General features: G+C 43.0%; 1 protein-coding gene across 1 annotated transcript in view; it reads right to left on the bottom strand.

The window, feature by feature from the left end:
• Nucleotides 1-20,974, bottom strand: part of CD58 (CD58 molecule) — a 40,694-nt gene that overhangs the window by 8,549 nt on the left and 11,171 nt on the right. The window contains exons 4-5 of the mRNA XM_056848359.1: nucleotides 17,479-17,523; nucleotides 15,621-15,707 (exon numbers count right to left, since the gene is read on the bottom strand). Coding sequence (XP_056704337.1) covers nucleotides 15,621-15,707; nucleotides 17,479-17,523 — 132 coding nt within the window. The remainder of the gene's footprint in view (nucleotides 1-15,620; nucleotides 15,708-17,478; nucleotides 17,524-20,974) is intronic.

Raw genomic sequence — 20,974 nt, forward strand, 5'->3', positions numbered from 1 at the left:
GAAAACAAATCCAGTTCACCAGATTAGCGTCCACCACTCATGTGGAGGAGTGGGGAATCAAACCCGGTTCTCCAGATCAGAGTCCACCGCTCCAAACCACCGCTCTTAACCACTACACCACGCTGGCTCTCTTAAGGAAGACTCAACCCAGCTGACAATCGCCTTCCCTTCCCCTCCCCACAGCAGATACCCTGTGAGGTAGGTGGGGCAGAGAGTTCAGAGAGAACTGTAACTAGCCCAAGGTCACCCAGCTGGCTTCATGTATAGGAGCGGGGAAACGAATCCAGTTCATCAGATTAGTGTCCACCACTCATGTGGAGGAGTGGGGAATCGAACCTGGTTCTCCAGATCAGACTCCACCGCTCCAAACCACTGCTCTTAAGCACTACACCACGCTGGCTCAAGGTCTACTCAGCTTGGCAGCGACTCTCCGGGATCTCAGGCTGAGGTCTTTCACAGCACTGACCACCCGGTCCTTTGAGCTGGAGATGCCAGGGACTGAACCTGGGACTTTCTGCAAGCCAGGCAGATGCGCTACCCCTCTGGCCCCCCAACTGTGGTGGAGACTGGTGCTTTGGGAACTGTTTGCTGATACGGCAAAGATGTACCAGTCTCCAAAAGGTTTTTAAGGGAAGCTGGTTTCAGGAGGTGGAGAATTTGTACAGAGAAGGGGGGGTCTCCTTTTCCCGATGGGAAACTATCACACTGAACAATTCCCTCACTGGTTTTTCCTCCACAGGCAAAAAAGATGCAGATCCAAGCCAAGGAGACGGCAGCTCAAATTTTCATCCTTCCAGTGTTGCTGGTGATTTTTTTTTTAACAGGGCAAGTCCAGGGAAAGATAACACACAGCTTCTTGGGTCTGGCATTTTGTTTTTGCGTCTGCTATTCCTTGGGAGCCTTCTACGTGCCAACCGGCACCATTCTGGCAAGCCACAGCCGCCAGTCCCCACCAAGAGTCCATTTTGGGGACACCCCTACCAAGCGTCTGCCCATAACCGCACAAATGATGACTCCCTGGCTAGGGATAAACTGGAACATGAGCATGTTCTATCGCCCAAGAAATGAACCCCAACGGGAGGTCTGTATCATGCAGCGGAGTTCTACGCTTTCATAAGAACATAAGAAAAGCCATAAGAACATAAGAAAGGCCCTGCTGGATAAGACCAAGGCCCATCAAGTCCAGCAGTCTGTTCACACAGTGGCCAACCAGGTGTCTCTAGGAAGCCACTAACAAGATGAGTGCAGCAGCACCATCCTGCCTGTGTTCCACCACACCCAAAATAATAGGCACTCCCCCTTTTTTTATAATTTTTTTATTTTCTTCATTTAATATATCAACAAAACAATATAATAGTAATAATAAAAAGAAAACAAGTAATATCTTTAATTTAACAGTAAAGTGACTTCCCCCTCTCCCATCTAAAAATGAATTGTATAAACTTTTGCTAACGGAACTAATCCCAATATTATTTTAATTAACCTGTTCTTATCTTATCCAATATTATTAAAGCAATACCTAATATAAAAATTAATACAAAGTATAAATAAGGGATTAGATAAAAGAGTATCCTTTAAATGGTCCCGTTAAAAAATGATTTTCACAGTAAATTCTCCAAGCCTCCCATTCCCCCCAAAATTGTACATTATCATTCTGATTTATCAAAGCTGTAAGCTTTGCCATCTCGACCAATTCCAGCATCTTTTTTATCCAGTCTTTTTTGTCTGGTATCTCAACTGTCTTCCATTTAGCTGCATATATCAATCGTACAGCCATGGTGGCATAAATCAAAAAGGTTCTGTGAGTAAAAATGGTATCCGGTATCATACTTAATAGCATCATTTCAGGTGTTTTAGGGATATTTTGTTGTAAAATCAACCTTATTTCATTATATATCATCTCCCAAATTTCTTAGCTTTTTCACAGGTCCACCACATATGATGAAAAGATCCTATTTCTTTATTGCATTTCCAACAGTTTGGTGACATTGAAGCATATGATTTTTCTAATTTCTTCGGTGTTAAATACCATTTATACAACATTTTGTATACATTTTCTCTTAGTAGTTGCGAAGATATAAGTTTCAGATCTCTCGTCCGAAGTCTTTCCCATTTTTGTAACATTATATCATGACCCAACATTTGTGCCCAGCTAATCATGGTAGGTTTTATTCGTTCTTGTTCACAATAAAGCTCTAGCAATAATTTATACATCTTGGAAATAAGATGATCATTTGTATCCAGCAAATGTTTCTGTAAAGTTGATTTACTTTTAGAAAATCCTATTTTCACATCCTGTAAAAAGACCGAGTTTATTTGATGATACTGGAACCAAGATAATAAGTCTTTAACTTCTTCATATTCCTTTAGTGAGCATTTTGTTCCTTCCCATTTCAAAAGATCCTGATATGTTACAAATTGAGCTGGTCTTAATGGACGTAATGTTAACATTTCTTGAGATGAAATCCATAACAGAATTTTTGTTTCTAATAAATGTTTATATCTAATCCATATCCTATAAAGGGACGATTTAACCATGTGTTGTTGAAATGATGCATGTGTTTTAACTTTATTGTACCACAAATAACCGTGCCAACTACTTCTATTATCAAAACCCTCCAAGTCCAGTAAACTCGTATTTTTTAAATCCATCCAGTCTTTCAGCCATACTAAAGCAGCTGCTGCAGCATACAGTTTAAAATTAGGAAGTGAACGACTTCCTCTTTCTTTTGAATCCACCAAGTATTTGTAAGCAATTCTTGGTTTTTTACCTTGCCAGATGAAGTTCAGTAAGTCTTTCTTCCAAGTATTAAAATACTTTACTTGAGATATTATAGGAAGATTTTGAAACAAAAATAACAGTCTTGGTAATACATACATTTGTATTGTTGAAATGCGGCCAAGCAGGGACAAATTCTTATTAGTCCAAATCATCATATCCTTCTTTATTTCTTCCCATAGTCTAAAGTAATTGTTAGCAATCAAGTCCGCATTTTTTGTAGAAATCCAAATTCCCAAGTATTTCACTTTAGTTGCTTTCTGCCATCCTGTCATAGCCATAAAATGTTGTTGTTCCAATCCTGAAACATTCTTAAAAATCATTTGTGTTTTCTCTTGGTTAATTCTAAATCCTGAGACCTTACTATAAGAATCCAATATCTCTTTCAATTTAGATGCATATTGATTGGGATCATCTAGAATCAGTAGTAGATCATCAGCAAATGCCCTCATTTTGAATTCCTGTTTGTTTATTTTCAATCCATTTACATCCTTCGATTCACAAATTTTACAACACAGAGACTCCAAAACTAAAATAAAAAGTAGAGGAGAAAGTGGACATCCTTGTCTTGTCCCTTTTTGTATATTACATTCTCCTGACATTGATTCATTAACCAATATTTTCACTTGCTGTTTAGTATATATAGCATCTATACCTCTTCTAAATTTATCTCCAAAATTCATTACTTCCAGAGTCTTTTTCATGTAGTTCCAAGAAACCATATCAAAAGCTTTCTCTGCATCTAGAAAGACAAAAGCTGCTTTGTGTTGAATATTCTGTTCATAGTACTCCAGAGCATCTAAGAGTACCCTAACATTGTCCTTAATTTGTGTTCCCGGTACAAATCCTGCTTGGTCTTCATGAATCAAATCTTTAATGAACTTTTTGATTCTAGCTGATAAAACTGAGGCATAAATTTTGTAATCCACATTCAACAATGAAATAGGTCTATAGTTTGTTACTTTTTCAGGATCTCTTCCAGACTTATGAATTAATGAGATAAAAGCATATGACCATGTTTCAGATGACATTCCTGTTTCCATTATTGTATTACAAAGCATCAAAAATGGATTCAGCAAAAATTGTTTAAAGGTACGGTAAAACAAAGCTGTTATTCCATCTGGACCAGGAGTTTTATCTGTTTTTTGCTTATTAAAAGCTTCTTCTAGCTCCTCTAAATAAATTGGTTCATCTATAAGTTTCTGTTGGGTTGGTGATAGTTTTTTGATATTTGTAGAATGTAGGAATTTTTCCATCTTTTTAGTTGATATTTCATCTTTTTGATAGTTTAGTACAAAAAGATACAAATTCCTTTTGAATGTCTGTTGTAGTATAAACAGGTCATTTTGCTGTTTGTAATTTGGTTATAATTCGTTTTTGAAAGGAGTCCCTCAACTGAGTTGCCAAAAACTTGCCAGGTTTATTTGCCTGTTCAAAACATCTTTGTTTTGCATATTTTAAATTTTTATTCATTTCTTCAGAAACCACCATGTTTAGCTGATGTTTAGGCACTCCCCTCTTAAAGCCCTCCAAGCTGGCAGCCATCACCACATCCTGGGGCAGGGAGTTCCACAATTTAACTATGCGTTGTGTGAAAAAATACTTCCTTTTATCTGTTTTGAATCTCTCACCCTCCAGCTTTAGCAGATGATCCTGTGTTCTAGTATTATGGGAGAGGGAGAAAAACTTCTCCCTGAACACTCTCTCCAAACCATGCATAATTTTATAGACCTCTATCATGTCTCCCCTCAGCCGCCTTCTTTTCAAGCTAAACAGCCCTAAGAGTCATAACCGCTCCCCATAGGACAGTTGCTCTAGTACCCTCTAATCATTTTGGTTGCTCTTTTCTGCACCTTCTCAAGCTCTGTAATATCCTTTTTTAGGTGTGGCGACCAGAACTGTACGCAGTATTCCAAGTATGGTCTCACCACAGATTTGTACAAAGGCAGTATGATATCAGCACTTTTATTCTCTATTCCTCGTCTAATTATGGCCAGCATGGAATTTGCCTTTTTTACAGCAACCACACACTGGGTTGACATCTTCATTAAGCTATCCACTACCACCCAAAGATCCCTTTCTTGATCTGTTGCTGCCAGCCCAGATCCCATCAGTGTACATGTGAAGTTGGGATTTTTTGTCCCAATATGCATCACTTTACACTTACTCACATTGAATCTAATTTGCCATTTTAATGCCCATTCTTCCAGTATGCAGAGATCCTTCTGGAGCTCTTCACAGTCCGGTTTTGTTTTAACCACCCTAAATAATTTGGTGTCATCTGCAAACTTGGCTACTTCACTGTTTAACCCCTGCTCCAGGTCACTGATGAACAGGTTGAAAAGCACCGGTCCCAACACACATCCCTGAAGCACCCCACTGCTCACATCCCGCCATTGTGAGAACTGACCATTGATTCCTACTCTCTGCTTCCTATTTTCAGCCAGCTCTCAATCCATAAGACTTGTCCTCTTATCCCTTGACTATGAAGTTTGCTTAGCAGTCTTTGGTGGGGGACTTTGTCAAAAGCTTTTTGGAAATCCAAATACACAATATCCACAGGCTCATTCCTGTCCACATGCTTATTGACGCTTTCAAAAAACTCTAATAGGTTAGTGAGACAGGACCTACCCTTACAGAAGCCATGTTGGGTTTCGCCCAGCAGACCTTGCCCTTCTATATGCTTGACAATTCTATCTTTAATAATGCTTTCTACTAATTTACCCGGAACAGACGTTAAGCTAACTATCCTGTAATTTCCTGGGCCCCCCCTGGAACCTTTTTTATAAATGGATGTTACATTGGCCATTCTCCAGTCCTCTGGTACAGAGGCTGATCGAAGGGACATATTACATATCTTTGTTAGAAGTTCAGCAATTTCCCATTTGAGTTCTTGAAGAACTCTAGGATGAATACCGTCTGGTCCCTGTGACTTGTTAGTTTGCAGTTTGTCTACGTTCTAGGACTTCCTGCCTTGTTACCACTATTTGCCTCAGTTCCTCATTTTCCCCTCTCCAAAATCTCTGTTCAAGAGAAGGAATCTGCCCTGTTGTTTCAACAGTGAAGACAGATGAGAAGAATTCATTTAGTTTTTCAGCAATCACTTTATCCTCCCCTACAGTTCCTTTACTCCCACTGGTCCAACCGCTTCCCTAGCTGGTTTCCTACTCCTAATATACTTAAAGAATTTCTTATTGTTTGTTTTGGTGTGTTTAGCAATATGCCCCTCAAAAGCTTTTTTTGCATCTCTAATTATCTGCTTGCATTTCCTTTGTGCCAGTTTGTGTTTGCTTCTGTTAGCCTCATTTGGGCAAACCTTCGAGTCTCTGAAGGAAGACTTTTTTTCTCTAATTGCTTCCTTCACCTTACCCGTTAGCCATGGTGATGACCTCTTGGACTTATTACTACCTTTCCTGACCTGCGGTATACAAGCTAGCTGAGCCTCTAGTAATGTGGACTTGAGTAACCCCCAAGCCTTTTCAAGAGATTTAACCCTCCTAACTGTTCCTTTCAACTTCCTCTTTACCAGTTTTCTCATTTTAGAGAAGTTCCCTCTTTTAAAGTCAAAGGTAATTGTGTGAGATTTCCCAGTCACTTTCCCACTTGCATATAAATTAAATTTGATGCCATTGTGATCACTATTGTCTACTGGCTCAACTACATCCACATCCTGCACTAAATCACTGGTAGCACCACAGAGTATTAAATCCAGGATTACCTCCCCTCTGGTTGGGTCTATGACCAACTGTTCGAGGGCACAGTCATTTAGGACGTCTAAAATTTTTATCTCTTTGGCTTGACTGGAGCATACATTTATCTAATCAATATGAGGGAAGTTGAAGTCCCCCATTATTACTACTTCATTACCTTTACATGCTTCCCTAATTTCATTCTCCATCTCAAGATCACCCTGAGCCATTTGGTCAGGGGGGCAATAGAACGTCCCCAGTACTAAATCTCCTTTGGGGCCCGGAATCGTCACCCATAAGGATTCTGTGGACGGGTCTGCCCTTTTTATGGTCTCTAGCTTATTAGACACTATGCCTTCCTTGATATACATAGCAACACCCCCTCCAATACGCCCTTCCCTGTCATTTCTATACAGTTTGTAACCAGGGATGACTGTATCCCACTGGTTCTCTCCCCTCCACCAGGTTTCTATAATGCTCACTATATCTATGTTTTCTCTTAAAACAATGCACTCTAATTCCCCTATTTTTGCTTGGAGCCTTCTAGCATTAGCATAGAAACACCTCCACACTGTTTCTCTCTTTCGACTTGCCTGGCATGTGCCTTTGGGCATCTTTAAGTGACTATCCATCATTTTTTCTCTATTCCCTTCCATATCCAAGTAATTCCCATGTGGGCAATCTGAAGCAATTTTCCCTTTGTCCGTGTGCACTGAGTTTGCCCGAACCGGATGCTTCTCAGCTCCTGTCAGCTTTCCCCCCCCAAATGGGCCTTGATGGGCCTTGGCCATCTGGATCAGGCCAAGGCCCATCAAGTCCAGCAGCCTGTTCACACAGCGGCCAACCAGGTGCCTCTAGGAAGCCCACAAACAAGACGACTGCAGCAGCACCATCCTGCCTGTGTTCCACAGCACCTAATATAATAGGCATGTTCCTCTGAACCTGGAGAGAATAGGCATGCATCATGACGAGTCTACATTTTGACTAGTAGCCGTGGATACCCCTCTCCTCCATGAACACATCCACTCATAAGAACATACGAAAAGCCCTGCTGGATCAGACCCAGGCCCATCAAGTCCAGCAGTCTGTTCAAACAGTGGCCAACCAGGTGCCTCTAGGAAGCCCACAAACAAGACAACGGCAGCAGCATTATTGTCCTGCCTCTATTCCAAAGAACCTAATATATTAAGTCTGCTCCTCTGATCCTGGAGATAATAGGTATGCATCATGACTAGTCTCCATTTTGACTAGTAGCCATGGATAGCCCTGTCCTCCATGAACATGTCCACTCCCCTCTTCAAGCCTTCCAAGTTGGCTTTCAATGTTATAAAGTTTAACTTGATATCCAAATATGCTCATAGCCCTATTAGGACTGCATGAGTCTGTTTCTGTGTAAACAGCACACTTGCTTTTCTTTACTACTAAATGTTTTCTACTTTCAATTTGAATTTGTTCCCACCTCTCAGATGGCAAAAATTAAGATAACATGTGCCAAGGTAGCCTAGGGTGCAGCAGTTTCCAGCTTTGCCTCTCCAGCATTAGGTCTATTTGTAATTTTGGTTGTAGAAAACTACTTCTAAATGCCATAAAAAGCCCCTTCCCAAAATAAAAATTGTATATGCTAAGTTATACATGACACATTTTGCATTGTTAAAGCAGTGAAATAAGCAGAGGCTTGGTATGAAAAGAAGTATTGCTCATATTTCAGTTTTTACCAAAATGTTCTTTTTTTTCCCCTGGGGGAAAAAATAGGAATGCACATTCCCCACCCCCACGTGGCTTTAAAACTTCCAGAAATTTTAAGTCTCGATATACTCACCTTCTGTGTTGTTTCCTTCCAAGTTCCTAGAACATTCTTCTTGAGGATGCTGTTGTGCTGGAGGTGTCCCATCAGCACCAGTCCCATCTAACAAGTAAATAATAAAAAGTAATGTCACAGTCTTGGAGGAAAAATATAGAATTTCCCCATTTTAAAATCCATATAGACTTCATATGTAAGGAGAGAACAGGTTTTTTAGAAGTCTGACTCTCAAAGGAAATGACTGAACTGAAATGTTTTGTATCAAGGTCTTCCTGTATTCCTATGAGATAGGCCCGTTTTGCAGCTGTTCTGGAACACTGCCACTCTCAAGAAGGTCACTAGATAGAGCTACGTAGTTTCTGCTCTGTACAGGTGCTGACTGAGAGCTATGATGTAATGAAATGTCACAACGTGATTGTAAATGAAGTTTCAGGCCTTCTTAAAGTTAAGGAGGTCTTTCAGAGGTACAAACACAGTCAAATTAACTGTATTATTAACAATAAGAAAATGCTGGGAAAAGTTATATGTTAAGAAAATATAACAGAGCCATATGATATAAATGGCCATATGATATAAATGGCCATGATCAGCAAAAGACCTGCTGAAGGAAGGAACTCCAAATAGGGTAAGAGCAGCAGCGCTGATACCCTAAGCAATGTACAATTCCAGAAGTGCAGATGCACTGGAAGTTCCTCAAGGTCAGATAAACACTGATCTTGAAGGTATATAAGGAGGAGCTACCTAGCCAGAAGGCAGAGAGTTCTTGAAAGGTTGACACCCGCTGACCTGACCTGATTCTCCCCATCCCTTGCGTGGGATGTGGGCTCTGAAGCCCTGGTCCTTGCGTGAATTGAGACTATCAGACCTTCCATATGGGTTGCAGTCTCTTTGAGTGTTCAGTCTTTGAATATGCTGGATGCTTACAGATTCTCCAACATTTACAAGTCTTCCTGTGAGACTGGAGATCTCCCTAAAGGGGGATTCTTTTCAAGATAGCCAGCCCTTGCTAGGACTGGATGTCTGAACAGAATGCCTGTAGACTTCTTCATCTTATGAATGGGATGGAGACTCCTAGAATCCACCAATCTTAGTGTGGGGTCTAAGAGTTTGGATCTTTCCATATTTGGAATGGAAACACTGAGAGCTCATTGATTCTGTGTGTGTGTGTGTGTGTGTGTGTGTGTGTAAAGTGCCGTCAAGTCGCAGCCGACTTATGGCGACCCCTTTTGGGGTTTTCATGGCAAGAGACTATCAGAGGTGGTTTGCCAGTGCCTTCCTCTGCACAGCAACCCTGGTATTCCTTGGTGGTCTCCCATCCAAATACTAACCAGGGCTGACCCTGCTTAGCTTCTGAGATCTGACGAGATCAGGCTAGCCTGGACCATCCAGGTCAGGTCAGTTCATTGATTCTAGCAGGGATTAATGGGGTCTCACTAAGATCTATTTAGTCTTGTTTGGCCTCCCAGTCCCAACAGACATGGAGATTGTAAAACCTATAGCTTCCTTAACACAGGTCCTTCAAAGAGTTGAAGAGACCAGGAGCTTATTCTTTGAGCATGCATCAGAAGTTTCTCTAGTTAACAGAGAGAATTCTGAACGTCCTCTGAGCCAGAGGTTTTCCCAGCTGACAGGGAAAGCTTCTGCACTCAGTGACACAGCATAGTGCATACACAGTACTCTGTGCTTACACAGGGACTCTGACATTTAAATGGCTTTCTAATAAGCTTTGCATTGCTTTCTGATTCTGACACAGCTATAGATGGCATGCACATACATATAGATTTCCCTGATCCTAACATAGATCAGATGCCTTTTCATAGGCTAAAAACACTGGGAGATTTCTTTCATGCACTTGGTCCTGGCATGGACTTAAAATATGCTTCAAAGGCTCATGATTCCAGCTCTTACATGATTCCAGCTCTTACATGAACTCATGGAACCAGAGATTTCTCTGACCTTTGCATACACCAAAGACATACATTTCAAAGACATTGAAATACTAAAACAACACATAGAAGACTGAAAAGGTTTACATATCTTTAACATGAATTAGGACCTTAGACCTTATCTCTAAGCCTGCATATAAGCTGGGGAGGTTTGCAAATAACATGACTAGGTAAAGTCTTATGTTTTATGATGTTTTAGGTACTCTGAATTAAGATGCTTTTAACTAATTCAGATCTTTTTCCATTGTACTAACCATATTTTACAGGATTTCTGTAACTGTTATATTCCTGAATGAAATATTATTACTGGTTTAAGGTTTGAACTCTTATATAGAAAAATAGAGATTGTTTAAGATTACTTGCATACACGAACATGTTTAAGACTCATAATGTCTGAACTTTGTAACTATTTACATGCATATATATTATGGAAAATAAATTGTAAATACATTCACATTCTTTTCATAATTTATTGGGGCAATTCAAGGGAAAGCTTACTTCGGTAAGAAGCATCGAGTCCTGTCAAGTAGGTGTCTAACTGAATAAGATAACATACTTCTTCTCAGGAAGGGGTCCATTCTAAAAGTATAGGCACTGAAAAGCACTGACCCGCTTCAATGAGCATGTTCTATCGCCCAAGAAATTAACCCCAACATGAGGTCTGTATCATGCAGTGGAGTTCTATGCTATCATAAGAACATAAGAAAAGCCCTGCTGGATCTGGAAAAGGTCCATTGAGTCCAGCAGTCTGTTCACACAGTGGCCAACCAGGTGCCTCTAGGAAGCCCACAAACAAGACGACTGCAGCAGCACCATCCTGCCTGTGCTCCACAGCACCTAATATAATAGGCATGTTCCTCTGAACCTGGAGAGAATAGGCATGCATCATGACGAGTCTACATTTTGACTAGTAGCCGTGGATACCCCTCTCCTCCATGAACATATCCACTCATAAGAACATACGAAAAGCCCTGCTGGATCAGACCCAGGCCCACCAAGTCCAGCAGTCTGTTCAAACAGTGGCCAACCAGGTGCCTCTAGGAAGCCCACAAACAAGACAACGGCAGCAGCATTATTGTCCTGCCTGTGTTCCAAAGCACCTAATATATTAAGTCTGCTCCTCTGATCCTGGAGAGAATAGGGATGCATCATGACTAGTCTCCATTTTGACTAGTAGCCATGGATAGCCCTGTCCTCCATGAACATGTCCACTCCCCTCTTCAAGCCTTCCAAGTTGGCTTTCAATGTTATAAAGTTTAACTTGATATCCAAATATGCTCATAGCCCTATTAGGACTGCATGAGTCTGTTTCTGTGTAAACAGCACACTTGCTTTTCTTTACTACTAAATGTTTTCTACTTTCAATTTGAATTTGTTCCCACCTCTCAGATGGCAAAAATTAAGATACATGTGCCAAGATAGCCTAGGATGCAGCAGTTTCCAGCTTTCCCTCTCCAGCATTAGGTCTATTTGTAATTTTGTTTGTAGAAAACTACTTTTAAATGCCATAAACAGCCCCCTCCCAAAATAAAAATTGTATATGCTAAGTTATACATGACACATTTTGCATTGTTAAAGCAGTGAAATAAGCAGAGGCTTGGTATGAAAAGAAGTATTGCTCATATTTCAGTTTTTACCAAAATGTTTTTTTTTTCCCCCTGGGGGAAAAAACGGGAATGCACATTTCCCACCCCCACGTGGCTTTAAAACTTCCAGAAATTTTAAGTCTCGATATACTCACCTTCTGTGTTGTTTCCTTCCAAGTTCCTAGAACATTCTTCTTGAGGATGCTGTTGTGCTGGAGGTGTCCCATCAGCACCAGTCCCATCTAACAAGTAAATAATAAAAAGTAATGTCACAGTCTTGGAGGAAAAATATAGAATTTCCCCATTTTAAAATCCATATAGACTTCATATGTAAGGAGAGAACAGGTTTTTTAGAAGTCTGACTCTCAAAGGAAATGACTGAACTGAAATGTTTTGTATCAAGGTCTTCCTGTATTCCTATGAGATAGGCCCGTTTTGCAGCTGTTCTGGAACACTGCCACTCTCAAGAAGGTCACTAGATAGAGCTACGTAGTTTCTGCTCTGTACAGGTGCTGACTGAGAGCTATGATGTAATGAAATGTCACAACGTGATTGTAAATGAAGTTTCAGGCCTTCTTAAAGTTAAGGAGGTCTTTCAGAGGTACAAACACAGTCAAATTAACTGTATTATTAACAATAAGAAAATGCTGGGAAAAGTTATATGTTAAGAAAATATAACAGAGCCATATGATATAAATGGCCATATGATATAAATGGCCATGATCAGCAAAAGACCTGCTGAAGGAAGGAACTCCAAATAGGGTAAGAGCAGCAGCGCTGATACCCTAAGCAATGTACAATTCCAGAAGTGCAGATGCACTGGAAGTTCCTCAAGGTCAGATAAACACTGATCTTGAAGGTATATAAGGAGGAGCTACCTAGCCAGAAGGCAGAGAGTTCTTGAAAGGTTGACACCCGCTGACCTGACCTGATTCTCCCCATCCCTTGCGTGGGATGTGGGCTCTGAAGCCCTGGTCCTTGCGTGAATTGAGACTATCAGACCTTCCATATGGGTTGCAGTCTCTTTGAGTGTTCAGTCTTTGAATATGCTGGATGCTTACAGATTCTCCAACATTTACAAGTCTTCCTGTGAGACTGGAGATCTCCCTAAAGGGGGATTCTTTTCAAGATAGCCAGCCCTTGCTAGGACTGGATGTCTGAACAGAATGCCTGTAGACTTCTTCATCTTATGAATGGGATGAAGACTCCTAGAATCCACCAACCTTAGTGTGGGGTCTAAGAGTTTGGATCTTTCCATATTTGAAATTGAAACACTGAGAGCTCATTGATTCTGTGTGTGTGTGTGTGTGTGTGTGTGTGTGTGTGTGTGTGTGTGTGTGTGTGTAAAGTGCCATCAAGTCGCAGCCGACTTATGGCGACCCCTTTTGGGGTTTTCATGGCAAGAGACTATCAGAGGTGGTTTGCCAGTGCCTTCCTCTGTATAGCAACCCTGGACTTCCTTGGTGGTCTCCCATCCAAATACTAACCAGGGCTGACCCTGCTTAGCTTCTGAGATCTGACGAGATCAGGCTAGCCTGGACCATCCAGGTCAGGTCAGTTCATTGATTCTAGCAGGGATTAATGGGGTCTCACTAAGATCTATTTAGTCTTGTTTGGCCTCCCAGTCCCAACAGACATGGAGATTGTAAAACCTATAGCTTCCTTAACACAGGTCCTTCAAAGAGTTGAAGAGACCAGGAGCTTATTCTTTGAGCATGCATCAGAAGTTTCTCTAGTTAACAGAGAGAATTCTGAACGTCCTCTGAGCCAGAGGTTTTCCCAGCTTCTGCACTCAGTGACACAGCATAGTGCATACACAGTACTCTGTGCTTACACAGGGACTCTGACATTTAAATGGCTTTCTAATAAGCTTTTCATTGCTTTCTGATTCTGACACAGCTATAGACGGCATGCACATACACATAGATTTCCCTGATCCTAACATAGATCAGATGCCTTTTCATAGGCTAAGAACACTGGGAGATTTCTCTATGATTTCATGCACTTGGTCCTGGCATGGACTTAAAATATGCTTCAAAGGCTCATGATTCTAACTCTTACATGATTCCAGCTCTTACATGAACTCATGGAACCAGATATTTCTCTGACCTTTGCATACACCAAAGACATACATTGCAAAGACATTGAAATACTAAAACAACACATAGAAGACTGAAAAGGTTTACATATCTTTAACATGAATTAGGACCTTAGACCTTCTCTCTAAGCCTGCATATAAACTGGGGAGGTTTGCAAATAACATGACTAGGTAAAGTTTTATGTTTTATGATGTTTTAGGTACTCTGAATTAAGATGCTTTTAACTAATTCAGATCTTTTTCCATTGTACTAACCTTATTTTACAGGATTTCTGTAACTGTTATTCCTGAATGAAATATTATTACTGGTTTAAGGTTTGAACTCTTATATAGAGAAATAGAGATTGTTTAAGATTGCTTGCATACACGAACATGTTTAAGACTCATAATGTCTGAACTTTGTAACCATTTACATGCATATATATTATGGAAAATAAATTGTAAATACATTCACATTCTTTTCATAATTTATTGGGGCAATTCAAGAGAAAGCTTACTTCGGTAAGAAGCATCGAGTCCTGTCAAGTAGATGTCTAACTGAATAAGATAACATACTTCTTCTCAGGAAGGGGTCCATTCTAAAAGTATAGGCACTGAAAAGCACTGACCCGCTTCAATGAGAATGTTCTATCGCCCAAGAAATTAACCTCAACATGAGGTCTGTATCATGCAGTGTTCTATGCTTTCATAAGAACATAAGAAAAGCCCTGCTGGATCTGGAAAAGGTCCATTGAGTCCAGCAGTCTGTTCACACAGTGGCCAACCAGGTGCCTCCAGGAAGCCCACAAACAAAGCGACTGCAGCAGCACCATCCTGCCTGTGTTCCACAGCACCTAATATAATAGGCATGTTCCTCTGAACCTGGAGAGAATAGGCATGCATCATGATGAGTCTACATTTTGACTAGTAGCCATGGATACCCCTCTCCTCCATGAACATATCCACTCATAAGAACATACGAAAAGCCCTGCTGGATCAGACCCAGGCCCATCAAGTCCAGTAGTCTGTTCAGACAGTGGCCAACCAGGTGCCTCTAGGAAGCCCACAAACAAGACAACGGCAGCAGCATTATTGTCCTGCCTGTGTTCCAAAGCACCTAATATATTAAGTCTGCTTCTCTGATCCTGGAAAGAATAGGTATGCATCATGACTAGTCTCCATTTTGACTAGTAGCCATGGATAGCCCTGTCCTCCATGAACATGTCCACTCCCCTCTTTGGCTTTCAATGTTATAAAGTTTAACTTGATATCCAGATATGCTCATAGCCCTATTAGGACTGCATGAGTCTGTTTCTGTGTAAACAGCACACTTGCTTTTCTTTACTACTAAATGTTTTCTACTTTCAATTTGAATTTGTTCCCACCTCTCAGATGGCAAAAATTAAGATACATGTGCCAAGATAGCCTAGGATGCAGCAGTTTCCAGCTTTCCCTCTCCAGCATAAGGTCTATTTGTAATTTTGGTTGTAGAAAACTACTTCTAAATGCCATAAACAGCCCCCTCCCAAAATAAAAATTGTACACGCTAAGTTATACATGAAGCATTTTGCATTGTTAAAGCAGTGAAATAAGCAGAGGCTTGGTATGAAAAGAAGTGTTGCTCATATTTCAGTTTTTACCAAAATGTTATTTCCCCCCCCTGGGGGAAAAAACAGAAACGCACATCCCCCGCCCCCAGTGGCTTTAAAACTTCCAGAAATTTTAAGTCTCGATATACTCACCTTCTGTGTTGTTTTCTTCCAAGTTCCCAGAACATTCTGCTTGAAGAGGCTGTTGTTCTGGAGGTGTCCCATCAGCACCAGTCCTATCTAACAAGTAAATAACAAAAAGTAACCCACTCTAGAACCAAATCCTAAAATGTATCCATGAAATCATCCTTCTAAAACGAAGTGTTTATTGCTCTTTTTATTTCTGTTCCTCAAATGCAAATGAATGCAGCCGTTCAGAAAAAAATACACAAAGTAGAAAATAAATGTATGTACTAATTTAGAATTAAATTCTATTATTGTTGTTGTTGTTGTCCGCCTTTCACACTGAGACTTAATAAATGACCATCTTCCAGCCAAGAGCTCACGGTTCTGCTAGGGAATAACTACTATTAGCATTTATATAGTGCTAATCCCCATAACAGCCCTGTAGACCAGGCCAGTACAGTTGTCGCCATATTGAGAGTGGGAAGCAGAGAGACGCTGGATTGCTTTAGGCCACCCATGGCAGAGGTAAGATCTGAACCAGGGACGTCTCGGATCATGGGCTGTTCTTTGGGCCACCATGCCAAACAAGTGTGGTTTGTAATCAGTCTCCAGATAAAACTGAATGCAAACACAGGAAGTCAGGACTCAGGAGGCTTTCCCTGAATGCAACACTTGTGTACACTATTGTACGCACAAATCCAGTAAGCTTACAACTTACTAATAATCACAACGTAATTTAAATGTAACATACAAATAGGATGCATAATCTCTAAATCTCTAAAAAAAAATCTCTAAATTCATCCTCCTCAGAAGGAGAGCATATAATTTGGGTTCCTGAAGCCTATAAAGTTTGCAGCTGAAGAAATTCACTGCCAGTTTTTGAGTACTACAGCAAATAAAGCCATTTTGTACCTAACAACAACGTTGCTGTGTCTTACAACAGAACAGATTACGTAATCAAACCAGCCACGGTAAAGGACCAACAGGGGAAAGAAGAAATCTTTCTCTGGAGTCATTCTAAAAAGGACAGTCCAAAGCTTAACATCCTGTATGATGCAGAGATATGTCTTTCCCCTTATATCTCTGCAACGAAAGGTGCTAGAGACTTACTTTAAGAAAAAAACCAAAGCTGGGAATTCAAAGAACCAGTTATTGTTATAATGTTATCTTGCTATAATAATATTAAGTTGCTGATTTTAAAAAGACCTGTGGTGGGGGTGGGGAGGGGGGAACTGGCCGCTATTGGGGAAATGGTTGCCGTGTGGGCGGGGCCAGGAAAATCTGAACTTTCTGGGCCACGCAGCAATCATCGAGGCTTTACCGTGAACTTACCCAAAACTTTGGAGCAAAGCAGGCTGCGGAAATATCAAGGGAAAGCTAAGGAAACCCCAGAAGTGCACTAATGCACCTCGATGCTTTGGGGGAGCGGGAAGGGGGAACCCCACTTTGCAACAGAATCGAACCTGGGGCAGATAACCATGCAGAAATGGCTGCAGATTTCACAACGGTAGCCATAGGAAAGACAGATACCCTCTCAAAAATGAGTAGATTCTATAATGGCAAGAGCATCCTGCGTAAAAAAAGGCAATCACACACAATACTTTTCACAACTGTAGTTTAAGAATTCCTTTCCGGAACCTCCCTTTGAAATTTTTTGTTGACTTTTTGGGGTCAGCAGCAGAATTTCCCAAGAGAGAGTACTGCTGCTTTAGGAAGTGGCATCTCTAAATACAACTCTGATACTCTTCCTTGCAGAATGTACACGAAAACTCATTCTTCCTCCCGATTCTGAAACGTGTATTTATTCTTTTTATCTTGCGTTGTCACAAAGGTAAATCTTTATCTGATTTTAAGGGGCTACAATTGAAAGCTCCAACGTGCTCACCTTCACAATCTTGCGATCGCCCGCACCTTAAGATATTGAGCTGTCCTGAAAGAAAAAGGGGGGGTTATATGTTCAGACATCTGGTTAAAGATCCACCCTGTTATTTAGCTGCGTGTGTAAACTAAGAGAGCCAACCGCTTTCATGGCAGGATTAGGCGTCAGGTATGTCAACAGTCTGGAAGGGACAAGAGTGTTGCCTAAACCCCTCTCTGTTAGCTTTCCTCCCAAACCCCGAGTCCTATTTAAAAGAGGAAAGGCTTATCATCCTACAGAGCACATGGGTGACTCTCTTGGAGGGTCACCGAACCCCAGCTTATTTTCAAATCTGGAGAAACCTCTTTGGGCAGGCTGGCTTTTAGGAAATGGGGCAGAGAAGAAAGGTTTTAAATGCTTTAAAAGGGGTTCCAGGCGCTTTTCGTTGCTATCCATCCCAGCCTTATTTATTTATTTAACTACACTTCTACCCTGCCCTCCCCAGCCGAAGGATGGGGCAAGCAAAGGTATTTTCAAACCACCTGGCCTTGCTGAAAAGATGGGGAGTGCACAGCCTTCAATAAAACAAGGCAATGGAAAAGGAGAGCCAAGCACGAACAATCGGTCAGCAAAAGAATGTCCGTCTATCCGCTTTTATCTTGCCTTTCTCTGAGCTCAGCGTGGCATGCGGGGCTTTCTCCGTTTTGCCCCACAACAACCTTATGGGGTAGATCAGGCTCAGAGAGAGAGAGAGGCCCAGGTTTACCTAGGCATCTTCAGGGATGAGTGGAGATTTGAGCCTGGGTCGGTCTTAATCCAGCACTCCAATCCAGGGGCCAGCAACAAAGAAGTAATAAATATATACAGGAATGCCCTGTGCAGTTGTTTCAGTGAGCTGGCATAAATCTGGGCATGGCTAGCTCTTGGGTTACTGGCAACCGTTCAAATCTGTCATGTCCCTTTCCGTAAAACATCTCTCAGCAGCCCTGTATTCCCACCCAAATCTTTGCCTGCCGTTCCTTTTACTTGCTGGTTATTCTCGCTTCCCACTTTCCCCTCCAAAACACCCTAACTTAAAATTTCACTTTTCTTTTTAAAAGAGCCACATTTGGTTCCATTCAAAGCTAGATTTGGATCTGGAACCATAGCCTGACTATAGAAGAAGAGTTGGTTTTTATATGCCGACTTTCTCTACCACTTAAGGAAGGATCAAACCGGATTACAATCACTTCCCTTCCCCTCCCCACAAGAGACACCCTGTGAGGTAGGTGAGGCTGAGAGAGCTCAAAGAGAACTGTGACTAGCCCAAGGTCACTCAGCTGGCTTTGTGTGTAGAAGAAGAAGAAAAGTTGGTTTTTATATGCCAACTTTCTCTACCACTTAAGGAAGACTCAAACCGGCTTACAATCACCTTACCTTCCCCTCCCCACAACAGACACCCAGTGAGGTAGGTGGGGCTGAGAGAGCTCTAAGAAAACTGTGACTAGCCCAAGGTCGCCCACGTGGCTTCATGTGTAGGAGTGGGGAAACAAATCCAGTTCACCAGATTAGCGTCCGCCGCTCATGTGGAGGAGTGGGAAATCAAACCCCGTCCTCCCGATCAGAATCCACCGCTCCAAACCACCGCTCTTAACCACTACACCACACTGGCTCACCATAGGAGAGAGAGAGAGACAGACCCCTGCTCTAACCACTATGCTATGCTGGCTCACACAGCAAAATATGAAGATTGCAAGATATACCACATCAGGCCTGATGGGGCCCCTATAAAGAATACACCATAGGAGGTTTTTGGAAAAACTGCAGCAAAAGCCGTGTGGGTGAGAAAGTTCAGATTTTTCCCGTTGTGTCCACATGGCAGCCATTTCCCCTGCCCCTGATCTTGCAGCGGCTATTTCCTTTCCCCACTGCCACCAGGTAGTTTTAGTTGGTTTGTTCTCATCGGCAACGTAACAGTGACATATTGATATAACGTTTTAACAATCTGTGTCAGGTTTTCTGAATTCCCGACTTCCCATTAAAAACTAAGCCCAACCCAGTTATATTTACTCAGTAGCTCCGGAGATATGTGTGGGTCTTTGCCCTGCTACCTGTAGCTCCGCTGAACATTGTTCCACAATGTGGCACCTGCCCCGTGTTTCAGGAAAGCGGGCAAGCTCCTTGCCCCCATGGGGCTCGGGGTCAGCAGGTGGTGCCCCCCCCTGAAACATTTGCCACTGGTGGAACAGGTAAGGGGCACGCCTCTGGGATGCGGGCCTCATGCCAAGGATGGAAGAAAATGAAGCTCTTTTGGTTGACCGGAACTGTGACTGTGGCTCTCTATGAGCTGTGCACCACAGCTCCAGGCATTTTCATTGCGGCGACATAAGGGGAAAGGCATATCTTTGCAACGAAAGGGTCTAGAGACTGACTTTTTAGCAGTGGCGTAGCGTGGGTTGTCAGCACCCGGGGCAAGGCAAGTAATTTGCGCCCCCTAACCCGTGGATTTTAGCACGCGAGTCTCTTCCACTAGATTAGTTAAAGAAACCCTTACCCCCTAAGCACATGTATTGTTTGTTATGAAAATACTGATGTAATTAAAGTAAAATGCATCTAAATACAAGTTTATTTTCAAACACTTCTCAGAAGAGCATCCTGGTGTCCGCAGCCTCCGTCAGGGCTGTAATGTGTTTCCAAGGAGAGGGCCTGTGGGGGGGGGGGCACTGGTCCCCTGCAGAGCATGTTGTGCTAACTGGGGCCTGGGAGGCCTGGGTTCAAATCTTGGCTTTGCTGGGGGGCGCAGAAGGGAGGGCAGCTTGATTTCTGGGGCTTGGGGAAGGGGTCTTGCTGCAGGTCGTGCTCCAGGGGCTGGCTTGGAAGGAAAGGCCGGCGGCAGAAGCCGAAGGGCCGGCCTTGCGCCGAAAGGGCGCGTTCCCGCGGGAGCGGGACTGCTGTGCCGCGCAGGGGCCGGGCCGGCTCCGCTCCCTGTGCCGCGTAGGTGCTTGGCGAGGGGGCCGGGCCAGGCCGGGCCTCGCCTCCCTGCGCCACGACTGCTGGCCCCGCAGCAAGAGCAAGAGCCGCCTGGACGCCGCGCAGGTGAGCGGGCCGGGGGGCTGGGGGGGTGCGCGTGCCCCCGGGCTGGCGCGGAGGCGCGGGGCCGGCCTGCCTGCCTGCCTGCCTCCCTGCCAGCAAGCGGCCAGGCCGGCTGCGGCACCAGGAAGGGTGGCTTGGCGGACGCTCGGCTCGGCGGGACAGGGGTCGAATCCCGGCTGCGTCGTGCACGCGTGTTGGGTGGTCTCGGCCAAGCGCGTGCATTCTCCGCCTGGCCCACCTCACCTGGTGGGGGTGAGGATAACATGCCGCAGAGGGGAACGACGTGAGCCGTCTTGGGTCCCCACTGGAGAGGAAAGGGGTGGCGGGTCGGGTGAAGCGCCCTTTTGCCGGAGGGGAGGCTTCCCCTTGAGACCCTGGCGGGCGAGGCGAGGCTGGAGCGGACTCTGGAGAAGAGCGGCTGCTGGGGACGGGGGGGTCTGCCCCCCTCCCC

Source organism: Euleptes europaea, chromosome 4 (assembly GCF_029931775.1).
Source record: "Euleptes europaea isolate rEulEur1 chromosome 4, rEulEur1.hap1, whole genome shotgun sequence".
Lineage (NCBI taxonomy): Eukaryota > Metazoa > Chordata > Lepidosauria > Squamata > Sphaerodactylidae > Euleptes > Euleptes europaea.